The sequence below is a fragment of the Rhamphochromis longiceps genome, linkage group LG15 (genome assembly GCF_057381845.1).
Source record: "Rhamphochromis longiceps isolate RC_006_pf linkage group LG15, R_longiceps_female_GT1.1, whole genome shotgun sequence".
Classification (NCBI taxonomy): Eukaryota; Metazoa; Chordata; class Actinopteri; order Cichliformes; family Cichlidae; genus Rhamphochromis; species Rhamphochromis longiceps.
In genome coordinates this window covers 37,608,360-37,624,582 of record NC_140571.1, presented here as the reverse complement: position 1 = coordinate 37,624,582, position 16,223 = coordinate 37,608,360, and the positions used below count along the sequence as shown (strand labels likewise).

General features: G+C 40.9%; 1 protein-coding gene and 1 long non-coding RNA gene across 2 annotated transcripts in view; both read right to left on the bottom strand.

The window, feature by feature from the left end:
- Nucleotides 1–16,223, bottom strand: part of LOC146653119 (uncharacterized) — a 250,949-nt gene that overhangs the window by 108,453 nt on the left and 126,273 nt on the right. The gene's annotated exons all lie outside the window — the stretch shown is intronic.
- Nucleotides 108–13,961, bottom strand: comp (cartilage oligomeric matrix protein). The gene is made up of 19 exons (XM_085382894.1): nucleotides 13,734–13,961; nucleotides 9,881–9,954; nucleotides 9,713–9,764; nucleotides 9,334–9,482; nucleotides 8,976–9,113; nucleotides 8,713–8,790; nucleotides 7,151–7,303; nucleotides 6,832–6,936; nucleotides 6,500–6,607; nucleotides 6,251–6,410; nucleotides 5,321–5,439; nucleotides 4,982–5,034; nucleotides 4,686–4,879; nucleotides 4,433–4,611; nucleotides 4,280–4,328; nucleotides 3,872–4,068; nucleotides 2,003–2,175; nucleotides 876–1,015; nucleotides 108–443 (listed from the first exon to the last, which is right to left on the bottom strand). The coding sequence occupies exons 1-19, from the start codon at nucleotides 13,798–13,800 to the stop codon at nucleotides 385–387; spliced, it is 2,247 nt and encodes a 748-aa protein (XP_085239020.1). The 5' UTR covers nucleotides 13,801–13,961; the 3' UTR covers nucleotides 108–384.

Below are 16,223 nucleotides of genomic sequence, written 5' to 3'. Positions count from 1 at the left end.
AAAACAAAAAAACAAGATGGTAAGCGCTATAATCCCCAAGTGGATGCATCTAAACAGGGATATTAGATGCATTGATATCCATGGTTTCAGTATGCACAGACATCAGATTCCCACACAACAACAACATTTATTCATTAGTGACAGTCCAATCTTTTCAAGTGGTTTTTCTGAAGTGGAAAATGTTATATAATTTTTAATCTAACATTATACCACTTCCCTTTGAACACATATTACCGTTGCTCTGCACCACAATCGATCAATTTTCACTGGAGACATTTCCAACACTTCTGCTGGATTTTTAATTAAACTTATCGCCGTGATGATCTTCTTTCTGAGATCCAGCTGTGCATTGGAAAGCGTTCTCTTTGGGCCTGTTTGTTGTCATCAGGCTACCAGCTGGACCTGCTGGGCTCTGTAGGCATCAAAATCCTCTGGAAGAGTGTCTGAAGAAACACAGTGGAAAGCCAGTTCACAATTCAGTTTGAAAAATCACACATTTTGTGGCAGCATTCATGGCTCTGCTAATAATAGCATACTTCCAGTCAGTGCATAACTGGTTAACAAAAACACACCAAATAACCAAGTTATCCAACATCAGACATGACTGGCTTCAAAAGCTAGCAGGGCACTTGGAGAGCGAATCCTCTGCAAGGTAAAAGCAATATTTTTCATATTTAAGAAAGTGTTCTAAATATAGCCACTAAAACTGAAATGGCTTATGTTTGATTGCTTTGTGAAATTTGGCTCGGTATTTCCTGCTGACAAAGAAACAAATGGCACTAGTTCTTTCCTTGGCAGAGGAACATTGTTGAATAAATGAAAAACGCTTTGTGGCTGCAGTCCAGCCTTTCAACTCTTCTGAATGTTTCACTCACCGTTGCAGCGATAACGCAGGTTGGCCCAGATAATGTTCTCCTGGGAGAAGCAGAAGACTCCCAGTCGGCCTCCTCTCATGGTCGCGTCTATGATGACGCCCGTGTCCGCTACCATTTGAGTGCCCTCGTAGAAACGAACTCTGCAAACCAACAAAGCGCAGCAACCAACATTGCATTAACAAAGTGTTAATAACACTTGCAGAATTACATTTTATGGCTGATTCTTTTTCTCTAGCACCACCAATGTAATCAAATTTTTACTTTTATTGAAATATTTATAAAACGGTTGCATGTATTCACTGTACATGTTCATCTATTCTCGACTACATGCCTCTGGCACTATCATGTTGAGAAAATGTTTCCACAGACACACAGATGTTTCCACACATTTGACTATGACACACGTACATAAATACACACGAGTTTGCATGGATATCTTTGGAAAGCCCCTTATAATAACCGTAACCATCCCAGCTACATAAGCCGGGCGATCGTGGCTCAAAGAGTTGGCAGTTTGTCTTGTAACCGGAAGGTTGACGGTCCAAGCCCCGGCTCGGACAGTCTCGGTCGTTGTATCCTTGGGCAAGACAGCTGTTTGTTCAGTGACCTCTTGTCCCTCATTGGCTCAGATGTCTCCAGGTTCTGGCCAGTGATGGTTCCAGCATTAGGGATTAATTTGTTGATCCTGCTGGCATCCCTGGCACTGATACTCATGATTACTCAGTTTTGTTGATCAGACCTCACCCAGTTCACACACACGCACACCTGTGACACTTTCATGCTGAGAAAGTATTTTCACAGGCACAGAGACATTTCCACATATTTGACTATGACGCACCCAATAGATAAATAAATACAAAACCTTTGTCTAGCCCCTTATCGTACTCTTAACCATCCCATCTATATGCATAACCATAAATTAAAACCTTATTCTAATGTTAAACCTAAAGAAAATCTCAAGGTCCTCAGTTTTTCAAAATGTCCCCAATCTAATGGTCCAATGCTCGAACTGGTCCTCACTAAGATGATTAAACAAATATACACACACACTCTCTATCATAAGATGAATGTTATTTTCCAGCCTGTGGCTCCTACAAAACATCAGCGTTAATTGTGTGTCACGGTACCTGATGTAGCCGTCAGCAGGCCGGTGCTGGAGGAACCAGCGGTACGAGGTCTTATCTTTCCAGCCAACATTGCGAGCGTCTTTCCACAGGAGCTTCACCTGATCGGTGGTGTCGCCCGTGTGCCACAAAGCGTTCCGCAAGTTTTCACCTGGACCTGTGTTTGATTTCACTGCCTTAAGAAGAGTTAAAAAAGGGATAACGTGTTTGCGATCACGTTTTGTTTTTGTTTTTTTATTATAGATTATTTCACAACTCATATGAGAGAGAGAGAGAGAGCCTTTATTTGTCAGTTGCAGGTCTTTTGCCCACAACCGAGATGACAGACCTTGCCGACCGTACATACAATACACAAACATCACATTGGGGAGACAGGTCAGGCTAGGTAGCGAGGAAAAAACATCGAAATGTGTAACACAAAAAGATGCACAGATATCAATCAACACACCATAGCACAATAAACACAGACAAGCAACATGGGAAAGAGTTCCAGTGTGTACATCTGATCTGGGACCGCTGCAATCTTTCGACTGCGCCTCCAACTGACCCGATGTCCACATCAGAGGGGAGGTGGCGTTGGATCCGGGGTAGGGAGGGTGATGCGTCGGTGAGTGCTTATCAGTATATGTATGTGTGTGCGTGTCCATAGTTCAGCTGAGACAGTGTCCTTCGCCCTGCTAGGCTAAGTAAACAGTCTTCCAGCCAACCCTGGTGGCCTTGCATGGAATGGGAAGAAACAGACTAAACACAGTCGTTATCAGGGTGTTTTGTTCAGCTCCGGCCTTGCAGCTGGCGCCAAGAGGGTATCCGCATAAGTGATGGTATTTTTTACTTTAGTGCGAACAGCTCATATGAATTTCAAAGCAGTTCTACAGTCCAACACTGGTCTCTCAATCTCCCGTTGGAGAGCCGCGAGCTTCGCCATACTTGCGTTCTGTGTTGTCATTTCTTGTGCTCAAGGAGCCGATTTCTGAGAACTCACGGCAGTGTGTCTCCCCGAGATGTCATCCAATTTTGCGCCCAGAGATGTTATTCCGGGTTAGCCCTTCCGAGATGTATCCAGTCTGCAGTCAGAGATCTTATTCTGAGTATTCACAGCACCCGTAGCCTCTCCAAGATCTTATCCGTGCTGACTCAATGAGCCCATTTTGAGAAACTCACGCCTCTCCCATCGTTCCAATCCCAGCGGGCAGCCTTGTGGGGGTTTGAACAGCCGGTTCCGCTTCCTTAATTCTTCGATAAGTCTGGGCCAAGCCAGCTCTGATCAGCCAGAACCCTGTTACCATGGTTCCGAATAGGTCGATATCTTCAGCACTCAGGCTCACCCAAGCCCAAACTTCTCGTTGAGAAAGGGGTGTCAATTGCATTTAGGGACCAGTTGATCCAATCCATAATTCCTCTTTTAGGTTTTAGAGAACAGACTGTGAGAGAATGTTCCAGGGAAAATACAAAAATACAAAAAAAAACGAGACTAGACAAGGACATAAGCAGGGAAGATAAGGGAGAGGAGAAAAAGTGTGTCCGGCTCCTCCGAGAGCCAAAGAAGAGGCTGTTTGTATGCCTCTACTAAATCTACAGATTATCAACAAATTTACTACCATTTTCTGACCATGGCAACTAAAATTGTTTTTAAGGTTTAACTGGTTGGTTGTAAGCCACAAGGCAGTGAAAATAATCGTCTTTTAGCTCATTATTTCATTATGGACACTTCTTCAAATGGACTGTGCTGCAAAACCTTGACCCTATAAAGCATTTAAACCATAGATTAAATATTAATACAACTACTAGTTACAGCTCAAAGTCTCTTTACGACTAATCCGTTATCCTGAAGTGGAGCTGGAATTTCTTGCAAACAGTACGGCAGTGACATACCTTCAGTTGGATTCCTGGTTCTGCCACGGCTCTGAATGGGTTTGCCTGCCAGTAGATCTGCTCCACCTGCTTCCACATCACCACGTAGAAGCTGGAGCTGTCCTGGTACGCAAATATAAAACCTGCATAGTCGTCGTCCGTTACCGTATTAACATGAAATGTTCCTTCAAAATCTACTCCGCTGAAAGCTGTGTAACCTGCAGGACAAATTATTTCACATCAGATTTTGTTTTTAAAATGTAGTATAGACGTATAGCTCTATGTGCAGTAAATTAAAGCAACAGCCAGGGGCCTATTAGTAGGTGAATTTGGTTTCCTTTAAACAAATCCATGCCATTTTCGGTCATTTCAGATGGCAGTTTAATATTTATATTTTATATTTTCTTGAAATGTCAAACAATTTTTTACCAACAGCCAATCCAGGATCGCTGTTCATAGTCTGGACGATCTCTCTTCCCTGTACAAACAGAACAGTGGATTGTAGAGAAATGTTATTTCATGACATGTTATTCTGGCAAAAAAATAGAACAGCAAAAATCAAAGAAGCCATAATCGCTTGACCTGGTTCAGCACCACCCAGTTAGGATCGATTTGTGCGTCTCCTTCTGGATCTAAAACGACTGTCTGGTACTCCCTGAAGTCAGTGAGGGTGACCTCTGCGTTTTCTGGACAGACGTCTATTGGGTCAATTATGGTGTCGTTGTCGAAATCCTTCTCACATACATTACCCACGCCGTCACCTGGGAGGATAGGTAGATATTAGGCGTAAGTAAAGCACAAACTTTTATTTTAATATGTCAACAGTGTCCCACACCGTCAGAGTCCTCCTGTAGAGGGTTGGGGATCAGACGGCAGTTATCAGGACCAGGTGGCAGCAGGTCTGGGATCCCATCGTTGTCATCGTCATCATCACACTCGTCTCCCTTTCCATCTTTGTCAGTATCCAACTGAGAGCTGTTGATGACAGCTGGGCAGTTGTCCCGAGAGTCTTGGTGACCATCGCCATCACTGGACAAGAGACAGATGTTATAGCAGGTGCAAATTTGACTTGGAGAATGAAAACAGATCCAGATAAATACAAGTGACTTGACTGATGAGCTCACACAATACCTGTCCTTGTTAGTGTCACAGGGGTCGCCAATCAAATCATTGTCCGCATCCATCTGAGAAACATAAGTTGAGTCGAATTTCAGATATGAAATTTTCCAAAGAATAACAAGCAGACAATGGCAATGATAATCCCAGCTAGGAAAGACAATGTGGACTGAATAATGCACCATGAGTGTGATGCTACATCCTGGAGTACACGCTATACCAAATTACTGTTGCAGACTAAAAAGTTAAACCACTAGAGGCCATTAAAAGAAAGATTTTCTACTTAAGATTAACTGCTTAACTTCTCGTGCCTTTTTGCAAGATATTGATGTAACGTGTGAAGACATTTCTCACCTGGTCAGGGTTGGGATCATAGGGACAACTGTCGCAGGCATCTCCCACTTTGTCACCGTCTCGATCTTTCTGGTCAGCATTTGGGACCCTTTTGCAGTTGTCAAGGTGATTGGGAATTCCTGGGGTTAACATTGGGAATGTTAGAAAATATTATAGTAACCCGAAGACAGGCACATAGCTTTAATGTGTTGTCAGTGATGGACAGCAGTTTGTTCACTGTCCTCTTGTCCACCATTGACTCAGATGTCTCCAGATTCTGGCCAGTGATGGTTCCAGCCTTGTGGATTAATTCGTTGACCCTGCTGGCATCTCTAATGCTCACGATTACTCAGTCTGGTTGGTCAGACCATACTCATTCTCAACTACACACCTGTAGCACCACCATGCTGATAAAGTATGTTTAAAGGAAACCAAATCCACCTACCAACACGAAGACATTTCCACACATTTGACTATGACAGACCCAATAAATAAATAAATACAAAATCTTTGTCTGACCCATTATCGTAATCTTAACCATCCCATCTACGTGCATAACCATAAATTAAAACCTCATTCTAATTTTAAACCTAAAGCAAATCTCAACCAGGCCTTTACAGGAGTGTGTGTGGCCCACAGGTCCTTATTTTCCAAAATGTCACCAATCTAACTGTCTAAAGTTCAAAATGGTTCTCACTAAGATGGTTAAACAAGTGCATGTGCATACACACACACACACACACACACACACACACACTCACACACTCATAGTCATAACATGAAAATGATTCCAGTTGATAGGTTGTAAAAATCTCATGTATCAAATTCACATTCAAATCACATCTCAAATTAAAGGCATATCAATACATGTCAGTGTTTCTAATTAACAGCCAGAGTAAATAGGTCTTGTAATTAATATAGATTTAAAATCTATTTGCACAAAGTCTTTACCATCGCCATCGATATCTTCATCGCATTCATCTCCATATTTGTCCACGTCTGTGTCTTTCTGGTCATTGTTTTTGACGGCAGGACAGTTGTCGCAGGCATCGCCAAAGTCATCCTCATCGATGTTCCTCTGGTCCACATTGGGCACCAACACACAGTTATCCTGGGAAAAAGATGTTTTAGTCCCTGAGAGCAAAGTTACATGATTTTTACTATATTTTCTTTCAACCTCAGTATCCTTTGTGTATGAACCTGTGTATTTAAGATCCCATCCCCATCTGCGTCTTCATCGCAGGCATCTCCAATTCCATCACTGTCAGCATCTTCTTGACCAGAGTTTGGAACAGTGAGACAGTTATCCTGGAAGAAACATAAGCAGATGGGTAAGTTTTAATTAATACTTTTGTTTTGTATAAAGTGATAAAGACCTTCTTTGATCTGGGATTGAGGTTTGAATTTAAAGTATGACAACATCTTCTTTTATGTCACATTTTTATAAGATCTTTGATCTTCTTCACAGCTAAATAAACTGTTTTAATATGGGTAACTTTCAAAGAGTTCTCTTAGATATGAAGGAGATTTACCTTGTTGCAGTTACTATCAGGACAGTCCAGTTTTTCATCTGGGAAACCATCGATGTCGGTGTCAGGACCACACACATAGCCATTGCCAGCCCATCCGACTCCACACTATAAGGATGGAAAATGTTTTAGAAGCTGTACATAATGCTTTTATTGGCTCTGTTTTGTGGTCTGCACAACATGAGCATAAGTGCTCAAACAGCTATTTCCCAATAGCTGCTATTATTGTTATAACATGATGAGGAAGGAATGTTGTAATAGCTTTGATAACCCATCAAAGCTAAATCCAAGGAGCTAAAACATAAAAGTTTTATTTGCTCACCTGGCACTCGATGGTCCCCTCTCGATGGACGATGCACTCTGCGCTGGCGTGGCAGGGGTTGGGTTGGCCATTGCCACAGGCTCTCTCAGGCTTACAGCCTTGTTGCTGATCCCCAGTGTAGCCTGTCTTACAGGGACCACATCTGAAAGAGCCCTGATAGAACCATCCCACCAAGTCACAGGTGCCCACATTGGTAGTGTTAACATGGAACTTAAAACACAGTGCTTCAGACAGCAAACGAAGGAGAAATATTGGTCCTAAGATTACACATACATTTGGCATGGGATATACTGCATTTATACAAAACACTGAGTTCACCGTGGGCTTCACTATGCAATCTTTAACCCTAACTGATAACCCTAGACTGGAGTTTGATGCATATCCACTAATGACAGGTTAGGGCCTTTCTATGTGGAGTGTACACCTTCTCCATGGGACCAATTATCAGCTATCACTATCCTGCGATGTGCATTGGGAATTTTAGAAGGATGTTTGCAGTGAGTAAAAACCCCTCTCCGCTCTCCGTTCAAGCTGAAGCACATGCACAACCACAAATTAGTCCTGGTGACCTGCCAAAGCTGTACCCTGTTTCTAGGCTCCAGCACCCCTGCAACCGTGAACTGAGTAGGCAGTTAAGAAAATAGATGGATGGAAATTGTTTCCATTTAAATTACCATTTTAGGAATAAAGTTTAAACCATTAAGAGACTGCTCAAAAACATTCTGTTGCAATTCGTCTTGGACACAGTTACATGCAGTTAACCCAGAGGATTGTGTTTCCAATACTGTATCAGCTGTAAGGTAGGACTGCTGCTACTACGGCCAAAAGTATGGAAGCCCGTTTCCGCCACTAAAAAAAAAAAAAAAAGCTAGTATCCATAACTCGAAATTTCGAGTTATTTTCTCGAAATTTCAAGTTATTATCTCGAAATTTCGAGAAATATAACTCGAAATTTCGAGTTACTTTTCTCAAAATTTCGAGTTAGCTCTGCCAATCAAAAATATACGTGAATGAGGTCGCTTTCTTGTTACCCGGAAGCATATGGCGCAGGACCGCGCACTCAAAAACGGATCCCAACAAATTAAAGTATGTTTGCTGATAGTAACACCATGTGATTCAGCTAATAACACAGGGATTTCATCATTTGTGAAGCCAGGCTGAAAACACTCAGCAATCTGTGCATTCACGACTGGATGTAATACCGGTAGCTTAGCTGTAGCATTTGTAGCTGAGGGCTTCAGCTTCCGGGTAACATGGAAATGACGTCATTCACGTAGATTACTGATTGGCAGCGCTAACTCGAAATTTCGAGTTGCTTTTCTCAAAATTTTGAGTTAATATGTCGAAATTTCGAGATAATAACTCGAAATTTCGAGAAAATAACTCGAAATTTTGAGTTATGGATCCTTTTTTTTTTTTTTTTTAGTGGCGGAAACGGGCTTCCATACAAAAGTGATTAAGGATGAAAATAAATAAAATATTCAGCCAACACAAAGAATGACTCTAACTGAGGCTTAGATCTAATCAGCAATTTCATGGAAATTCACTTTGTTCATACTTACGGGGGTGTTCAGACACACGGAGTTCGCCACGCAGCCTCCATTGTTGGGACCATCACACTCATTAATATCTCTGCATACCTTAAAAAGGACAGAGATTTAAAGACAAATGCAAAGTCACTTGAATGGTCTTTACCATTAAGACTGAAAAAGGAGGCAAAAAGAAAAATAAGTCGGAGAGAGAAGGAAGTTTGTTTTGGGCGGCCACGTAAAGTCCAAATTGATCTCATGTTGAATGGAACCATAAACTGCTGCATGGTGCCGACCTGTTTGTTGGCAGTGGCGTAGGCAAGACCGACGCCCTGGACCTGCGGGCCAGTGTATCCAGCGGGGCAGGAGCCGCAGCGGAAACCTGGGGATGTGTTGATGCAGCGAACACCCATGTGGCACGGTTTCACAGTGCACTGTTCGTAATAAGGAGACACACACACGTCAGGATGTTTTTAGGATGAGGACCTGCATTCATTTAGATGAGCCCTTTACTGGGTTTCTAGTAAAGTCTAAATTTTAGCCATTTCGTCTCCTTCTAGTTGACGAAGTCAGGCAGAGAGTTTTCTGACCTTACAATGGTTATACCTGTAACACTGTACTGTCAGCAACAGTTTATCAAATCTCTGCTCGTACCTCATCCACGTCAGTGCAGTGGGTACCGTTTCCTTCCATGCCGTGAGGACAGGGTCCACATTTTACACCCTCTGGTGTTTCCACAAAGCTCACCCCAGGGTGGCAGGAGTTGGGCACACAGGTGGGTTGAGGTTGCATACCCCCCATTGCTGAGAAAAGATTACATCAAAGCAAATTATTAGTTGTTTCCTTTTGTCTTCAAATCTCTCTCCCATTTCTTCTAATGGACTACATAATCATAATATTCATAGTTGTGGAAAATTATGGATAATGGCTCAATTTCGATAAAGATAATTAAATTTCAATAATGATGTAATAATGTGTGTATTCTCAGACATAAACATAATTCCATCATTGATAAGCGAGCTTGTGAACTCACCACAGGCTTCACACTCCATCACTGTGTTCTTTAAGAATACAATCTCCTTAATCTGGAAAGTACAACCAACAGATTAAATACCTTTTTGCATTTCCTCAGCACCCTGAGTCAAACTGTTATCAAATGCAAGTAAAGGTAGTTAAATATATTTTTATGACAGAGCATTACCTGCTGCTTCAAAAGCTCTTTAATCTCACCCAAGACGAGATTAGTCATTTTAATCTGACTGATAATTTCTCCATCTGGGTTTGAAGAGAGAACAAACCAATTAGTAAAGGAAATCTTTTATATTCCCCATGCAAGGTTTTTAAAATTTATAATTTATATTTGCATTTGAAGTTATGAAAATAATTCATTAAACATGTTTGTGGTTGTTACAGTAAAAAATATAACTTTTCTACTCAGATTTTATGTTTTTGTCTTACTTTAGATAGTTACTTTTCCTAGTAATTTGAGGAAGTAACTAGTAACTATAACTAATTACTTTTTCAAAGTAACTTGCCCAACATTGTCTACAGTGCTTCAAAGTTTCTCCTGTTTTACCTATTCACAGGAATAATTTGTTTTCAATTACCCATTTTTCTCTCGTCTAACCTTTAGTCAGATCAGTTAGCTAGAAATAACTAGTGTTAAAATTTACCTACTGAAGTATTGTATTTAAATAAAAATTTGATTTTTGATCATTCGGAGCATGATCTAGGAAAAAAAAGTGTGACCTTAAATGTACAACCTGATTCTCTGAAACTAAAAACAAAAGGAAAAAATAAGAATAAATAATCACGAACAAATACAAGCAGAAAACCTTTAAAAATAATGAAAACATAAAAGTTTAGACAATGTAATTTTATATACAGAACAAATTCGAAGAAACAGTTAATAAGAACTTTGCAGTAAAAACAAGAACTCAAGTTATAACTACACGGAGCAGGTTTGGTTTCTTGCTGCACTGCTTCACTTTTTCTGTGGAATTGTTTTGTTGGATGAACTGGCAGCTAGCTAGGGAGCAGTGTTTTGATATGTGTGTGGAGGGTCCTGTACAACATGATCCACTGCGTGTTTAATGCCAAAGTCTAATGCCTGGCATTCCTCCACCACCACAGGACTCATTCGAATCCACAGCCCACACATTAACTGGAGTCAGAAGTCAAAAAAAAAAAAAAATATTCCGAGAAATAGAATGACACAAGATTATCCGGAAGATATGGGACATTTTTCCTGCTCACATGCTTTCTGGAATTAAGCTTATGGGTATCCTGGGATGCTTGGTTTCAGTATGATCTGTAGTTTTGGTGCAAATTGCCTTCATTTAACTACAAATCAACTATCGAGTGGGAAGCTTAATTTATAGATATAATCACAGGACTTTAACTGCAGGAATAAGAAGTTATAGGTTTCTGAATTACTTTTATGTTTGTGGAATAGTTATATTAAAGTCTAATATGTCTATCAAACTGAAACTCAGTGGTATATATATGTATGTGTATATATATATAATATTTATTATACTTATATTGAACTTCTGTTCTCTAATTAAGAACCTAATTAAGAACCTGTAATCTGATTCATTCAGAGGCAATAAGATGAAGCCAAAGCAGTATTGATAATATTGATAGTCTCTTAGAGGATACATATAGTGACTTGATCTCACTTTTTCACAAAGCCTAGTTAACAAAATTTCACAGTGGGGGAAATAATTATCTAATCCTCAGCTGAATTTGTAAATTTACTCCCTCACAAAAAAACAGTCTATAATTTTTCATTTATTGGAGAAAGACGGAATATCAGGGACAAGATTGTAGATCTGCACAAGGCTGGAAGGAGCTACAACTCCATCAGCAGGAAGCTTGTTGAGAAGGCGCTAACTGTTGGTGGGATCATTTGGAAATGGAAGAAATATAAAATGGCTATTACTTGCCCTTAATGCATCCATGCATGATTCTACCTCATGGACTGACAGTGATCATGATAAAGGTGTCATATCAGCTCAAAACTACACAAGAGAAGCTTGGACCACAGACACTACGAACATCATTGATGATACACCACACCATGATCGGCTGAAACTTGCAAAGCCTCCATGTTCCCCCAGCTCAGAAAGACACATGTACAGGCCTGTCTTAACATCTACATCAGTGAACATCTAAACGATTCAGAGGAGGCTTGGGAGAAAGTGCTGTGCTCAACTTGACCCGCTGTATTTGGAGAAAGAAAGCATTCCCACAGTCCAGCGTGGAGGTGGAAACATTACGCTTTGAGGCTGTTTGTCTGCTGGGAGTCCAGGATGACTTCAGCGCATTGAGGGGACAATGGGTGGGGCCATGAAGCATAGAATCCGGGATGAGAAACTCACTGAAGATGTCTTAATGCATGCTTAGTAATCCAGGTAACCATATATCCACATGAACAGAATCAACTTTCTGGGAACACTGAAGAGAGTTTGTGAATGGATCTTCCATCATGCCAGGGATCTAAAACACAGTGCCAAGGCAACAAAGGGGCTGGGGGGGCTAAAGAAAAAGTAGATTAAGGACATGAAGGACTAGAGATCTCAGTCCTACAGAAAGTCAAGGAACCTAAAGGATTTAGAGAGTTTTTGTAAAGAAGAGTGGGCCACAATCGCTCCTGCAACCCTGGTGACCAACTGCAAGAAACATCTGAAAGCTGTGGTTACCAGCAGGTGTTTCTCCACTAAGTATTAAGTCATGGGTGTCCAACTCCAGGCCTCAACGGCCAGTGTCCTGCAGGTTTTAGATCTCACCCTGGGTCAACACACCTGAATCAAATGATTAGTTAGCAGGTCTCTGGAGAACTTCAAGACATGTTGAGGAGGTAATTTAGCCATTAAAATCAGCTGTGTTGGATTAAGGACACAAAAAACGTGCAGGACACCGGCCCTTGAGCCCTGGAGTTGGACACCCTGCTTGCTTGGGGATCAAATACTTTCACTCAGTGAAAGCAATTCAGTTTATAACTTTTAGTTAAATTTGATCTTTCAAACCTTTGATCAGCAGTTGATTCTTCATATATCCAGCTTTTGAGATTCTTCACAACATTCATCTACTAACAGCATCTGTCTTGAACAAATTCTATAATGTGTTTTTTGGAGGCTTTCCTCTCAAAACAACCTCCTGCTGGGGCCATAAATAACACGATGAGAGCCGTGAGAGTGAAGCAAAACATTAAAGTGCGGCTAAAAGACAGAAAGACCTGATAATAAGTCTGAATAATAATGCAGGCGACGACACACTGTATCCATACGTTTATTGTTGTTTTAAAAATACCATTTGCAGGTCAGTTCAGCCGCATGTACCGGGCACCAAAAGCAGAAATCTCCTGAGCGTGTAGAGCAGGAAATGTGTTCTTGTCGTTAGCGGCAACTGTGTTTACCGAATGAATTCCACAGCAGAGAGAAGAGATACTCGACATAAATCACTGTCTCTGCTAATGGAAAGGAGGCTGAGTCCTGGACGACAGGAATCTCACTATGATTGTTTTCCCTTGTTGTGTGCGCAGAACTTTCCAGCCCTCGTGAGCTTTGAGCTCCTTTAAGTCAATTTGTGTTCCTGCCCGACTATTTTTCTAATTTTTCATAACAAAAAGCTCTACCTCCCCTAAAAATAAATATAATAATTAATTTAAAAAATCATATTGAAATAATTAATAAAATCTGGCTTTGAATTCATTTCATTTGCAGCTTTTTGTCATTTGTCTTATGTAACACCCCTTTCTCTTGTTCTGCATAGCAGTTTCCATTAATAACATTTCATTTATCAGATTAATTACTTAAGAAAACACTAACCTGTCGCCAGAAACTACCAAAAGCTGTAACATCTTCCCCAGATGGATAAATCAGTTTATATTTTCTAATGTTTTAAATTATGCCTTCTTTCTCTGCTGCGTCTCCACATCAGTCGTCATATATTGTTTGTGTTTCTTTCAAATTAAAACTCTGAAACTTTACCCTTTACTCATATTTACTGCTAATGCTCTTTAATCTTCCGATATCAAACGTATTTCTCACCTCTCTGTCCTGCAACAGCGCTCCCTCCTATGCAGAGCACACAGGTCAGCCCCAGAAACCACAGCATGTCTTCACCTCTGCAAAAAGCACCAGTTCAGGTACAGCAGGTTACTCTCTTCCTTCCCTCTGTTCCTCCTGCGATCCTTAACCCAACAAAGGTTCTGGGGTATTTTCTTCTCTACTTTAGGTTTTATACGCCACCTTCTACCCCCCCTCCTGTGGTTTACATCTCCATCCCTTCCCTTAAAGCTCCAAGAAAAAGGAAGAAGAAGGCGTCTGGTTACACAACAAAATACACCCCCACAATGCGGTGTAACAGCGGCATTACTTGCTGTGTTTTTTGGTCACGTCACTCCAAAACGACACAAGTAAAGATGCTGAAGAAAGTGTTTCGAGGGTTGTTTGGCTGCTGCTTTTGGATTTCTGTGTTGATTATTCCTTAAATGGCTGAATGTTTCTAGAATATCCAAGGATCCAAGGTTCAACTAACCACATAATGAGTACAATGAAAAGAAATGAGCAGATGTACTGAAGCTGGTCCAAACACTTTTGTGGATTGCTCCATTACAAAAAAGGTCAACATTTTTTCAAACTTTGTTTAAACTGTGATTAGAACAAAATGAAAGAAACTCTCCAAAGAAGAAAACACCAAGATCAGTTAAATTATTAGGAAATTAAAATTTCCATCCATTTTCATATTTCAGTACGGTGATCAAACATGTAATCTCCCCACAGAACACCCCAGGCTGTCACCATATCAGCACATTTACTCACAGTACCATTTTAATCTGTAGCACTTACACAGACACCTCTAATGGTCTGCAGATGAGATTAAAAGCTAGCAATCAATCCTAATACATGGAAGCACGTGCAGAATAAAACACCAACACTTTCATCATTAATAATTACGTGCAATGACATCAGCTACGTCTACAGGAACTGTATTATCATCACTGATGACTGTCAGAGTTGTTTTACTCCTGCAGTAGGGTTAGTTGTCAGTAATGAGATCAGCAGATGTTGGATGTTTTGCTCCAGATCAACTTAAAAGCTGACAGCAGTCAAAGTTACATTCATACAGTCAAAGCACAATATGAATGCTTGCTTGTTCTAGTCTGTATGTGTGAGAAATCAGACAGATAGATAGAAAATGCATCGAGCAGATATTTTACGTCTCTGATCTTTAGGAATGTGAGGAATGTTAGGGTTAAAAGCCGAGTGGAACAACCTCCTGCAAACTTCATTAGTGATGGTTTGCTGCCTATGCTACAACAGTTTGTGAACACATCAGGGGGCTTCTCAGTTTCTGAAGACATGACTCGAGGTTCACCTCTGCCCTTTTCTGTTTTCTCTTTCTTGTTTTTTTGGGTTTGTTTCTTTTTTTAACCTTCCAGCAGCTTCAGGGTTACATAATATCAACTGAGTGCCAATGCTGCATGTAAAAAGAATTATATTTTGGCCCTGGATATGTCTTTAAATGATGAGAACTAAGGTAAGGAATAATAGTAATGAATACTGGCTTTTGCACCACGCTGTAGCACAAAAAAGCTTAACATGGAGAAACAGGTTGTACCTCTGAATTAGAATTCCCAAAATTCGACATGGACCGGCCCCTGCTTAGGGCAGAGCTTCTGAAACATTCTATAGTCGAGTCAATTGCAGTCTTAAAGCTCGAGTTGATATGGGAGTTGATCACTTGTACAGTTGTCTATGGGGCTTTGCCACCAGAGAGGAAATTCCCTTTCATAGTAAAAAGACCATTTCACTGTATACTGTGTTATTTCAAAATATATGCTGAGGACAGTTTACTTGAAGCCTGACTGTGTCACATCCTTACATATGTAACATCGAAAGCCTAAAATGCTTCTTGTTACCTCCTAAAGACCGGGTAAAAAGATGGATGTAGCTTCCAGAAAAGTGAAGCCGATGTCTAAGTGCTGGCAGTAAAATATATCTGCATCTAAAACCCTTGCTGTCTGACCTCAGTAAACACTTCATGGACAGTTTTATGGGCTCAGTCGTTAGTTTCATGTCCCATTAAATAAACTGAAGTACATTTTGTCCCTCAAGCTAGCTTCAACAGCCAGGGATCAGACCCCCAGGGCAGGCCACATGGGCTGAGGCCTCTTCTACCAGAGACTCTCCTTCAGGCTCCCTCCACGGGCCTGGCTCTGGGATCAATCCCAGTAACCCTGGTCCTTTGGGTTTCTTTTTTTCAGAGGGATCACCTGAACACCTAGGATGTCTCCAGGGTGATCTGGGTGTGTCCTTCCAAGCGGAGGACCTGTGATAGACCCAGGATGATACAGCTGATGTCCTTGTGTTGTTCGTGGATCAACATTGCATCTGACCAAGTTCATTGTTATTTTGTTGTAGCTTTACAACTTGGAAAAAAAATCCTGCTGATGGCCATTTAGGAAAAAAATACAAAAAGGGACTGGTTAGGGTTTGGGGTTAGGTTGTGATTGTGGTTAAGGTTAGGGTTACTGG